This window comes from Oncorhynchus tshawytscha, linkage group LG15 (assembly GCF_018296145.1).
Source record: "Oncorhynchus tshawytscha isolate Ot180627B linkage group LG15, Otsh_v2.0, whole genome shotgun sequence".
NCBI classification, from domain to species: domain Eukaryota; kingdom Metazoa; phylum Chordata; class Actinopteri; order Salmoniformes; family Salmonidae; genus Oncorhynchus; species Oncorhynchus tshawytscha.
The window spans coordinates 37,401,951-37,404,374 of record NC_056443.1 but is presented as its reverse complement, the minus strand read 5'-3'; the positions used below and the strand labels follow the sequence as shown (position 1 = coordinate 37,404,374).

The following is a 2,424-nucleotide window of genomic DNA, read 5'->3' as shown; positions in this document are numbered from 1 at the left end:
ACTGTAGCCCAGAGAAATGCATTGAATTACACATTCATAAATGGCAACAACAGACAGTCAACAAATAAGAAAACCAGGTTTTGAAGTTTTTGTCCTGTATCTAGGAGACATAAGCTCAGGAAATGTGTTATTTTTACAACATCTCGGGGAGGCACAAAACTACCTTCATACTCGGACGGTGCTGATTTGGGGATCGTAAAATGGAGACCAAACAAATGCACATTTTGTATTTTTCATTATTGTTGGACAAAAAGACTAATCACAAGGAATTCAGGTCAAATTATTTTAATCAAGAAGTCATCAATTATTCCCATGAATATATACAGAAACATCTTGATTGAAATTCTGTAATCAATGTTTGAAATTATTACAGTATAATATTGTCAAATACAATATCTATTTGCGGTCAATATCATGCATTTGTCCGGCAGCTAGATTCAGTTGTCTACCTGTTTCACAGTCTTTCCAGAAGGACAGGCACACTCATCATCCTCTTCTTGCCCATATCCATCTCTTCCTCTGTCCTTCCCGTCTGAATCTAAATATTCACCTGCTAACCTGAGCTGGAAATCACTTGAACACTGCTGGGGAAATACACTGACTTCGCCTCCGGGGTAGATTACGTTCAGCTTTTCATACAGATCTGGCAACGCAAGTGGTTTCAACCTTTTTTTCCCACATACCTCTGCTACATTCTCGCTCCAATAGGCCTTGGCCATCCACTTATCCAGGTTTCTGTTGTAACAACAATAGGCAGACCACAGGTGAGATGGGATGTTCACTCGGTTCTTCAGTGTGTGGTCATTACTGGGCACCGCTCCGGTCACCACATAGGCTTTTATCTTGTCGTTAGCATCCTTACAGTTGTTCTCAAGAATCTTTTTGACACTTTTCTCCATGTTACACCAGCTAAACGCATTTGAGGTCACTGCTTGCGGAACGCAGTTGGTTAGGGTAAAGGTGGAATTCTTGCTTTCTGTATCACGCGCATGCTCATTTGGAAACATGTGACCTCTGTTCACCTTGTGTGTGTCCTCTGCCCCAACATAGTCTTCTTTGACAGCCTGATTTGGGTAATTGATTCCCGGGGTAGCCAGTGCCATATTGGGATCTTTGTCTTCATCCAGCTACAGGAACAATATTTATTTGAAAAAAACTTGTAAGATACATACTTCACAGATCTATTGACAAGAGTATTCACGCATCTTACACATACAGTATATGTTCAATCATTTTAAATAACATTATCATTAATGCACAAATAATTAATTCATCAAGTTACCTGGGGTTCTATCTTCCATGCTGGCCTTTTGATGCTGTCTCCCCCAGTACCAATGAAGGTGTAGGCTGAGAACACAGGGATCCTGTTGGTTGTGTCATAAAGAGTTGCATACCTGTAGATGTTGTTGAACAACTGGCAAATCGGTTTGTAATGGTTCTGTGCAGTCCCATCAAGCAAAATACCCGGAATATTTGGAGTCTTCTCATCCAGGAAGAACTCCTTGCACTTTGGATCGAACTTCACCACCACCTCAGAGAGCGCACTATGAAGGGAAGAGAAAAGGAGGAGAGCAGAGAGATGCTTCAATACCCCCATCATCACATGAAGACACCACAGAGACTTTGCATAAACTGTTCTGTGGCTGCATTTACGCAGATAGCTCAGTTCAGATTTTTTTTTCCCACTAATTGATCTTTTCACCAATCACATCAGATCTTTTCACGGCAGCTCTTTATCAGAGCCAATCTGATTGGTCAAAAAAGGTGGGACCATAAGGTAGGACCATTCTAGCCAATGAGAGGGCAGATACGCGTGTGGAACAACAGGCCATAGAGATAGATAGAGGAGTCATCTTTGTATCTGCCATTGTGACGGCATGGGCAGCGCCATTGAGGTGGTTTCTGTTTAAAGTAGTCCATTTTCTCTTCATTGGCTGATTGCTCCCAACTCATAGAAATGCCCGCCCAGTTGACTACTTTAAAATGGTGGAAGCCCTCAATGGCAATGTCCATGTTTAAAATGGCTTATATTCAAGATGAGTCCTCTATCTATCTCTATGACAACAGCCCAACTCACATATAAAGTTTTTTTTTTTTCAAAGTTGCAGAAATGCCACGAGTCCAGCTATATCATTGGTAACAACCTGACCATTATGAAAAATATATATTTGATTAAATAAACCTTGTGCAGTTGTGTATAGAACTTAGTAAAAATACTTTAAACTACTTAAGTCATTTTTTGGGGGTATCTGTACTTTACTATTTATATTTTTGACAACTTTTACTTCACTACAGTCCTAAATAATTAAGGTACTTTTTACTCCGTACATTTTCCCTGACAACCAAAAGTACTCGTTACATTTTGAACGTTTAGCAGGACAGGAAAATGGTCCAATTTATACATTTATCAAGAGAACATCCCTA

General features: G+C 40.0%; 1 protein-coding gene across 1 annotated transcript; it reads right to left on the bottom strand.

Annotated features, from left to right (window-relative positions):
- Positions 1-269: 269 nt before the first annotated feature.
- On the bottom strand, positions 270-1,656 carry LOC112239906 (endonuclease domain-containing 1 protein). Its single transcript, XM_024408290.2, has 2 exons — positions 1,283-1,656; positions 270-1,127 (listed from the first exon to the last, which is right to left on the bottom strand). The coding sequence occupies exons 1-2, from the start codon at positions 1,598-1,600 to the stop codon at positions 438-440; spliced, it is 1,008 nt and encodes a 335-aa protein (XP_024264058.1). The 5' UTR covers positions 1,601-1,656; the 3' UTR covers positions 270-437.
- Between the last annotated feature and the right edge of the window lie 768 nt (positions 1,657-2,424).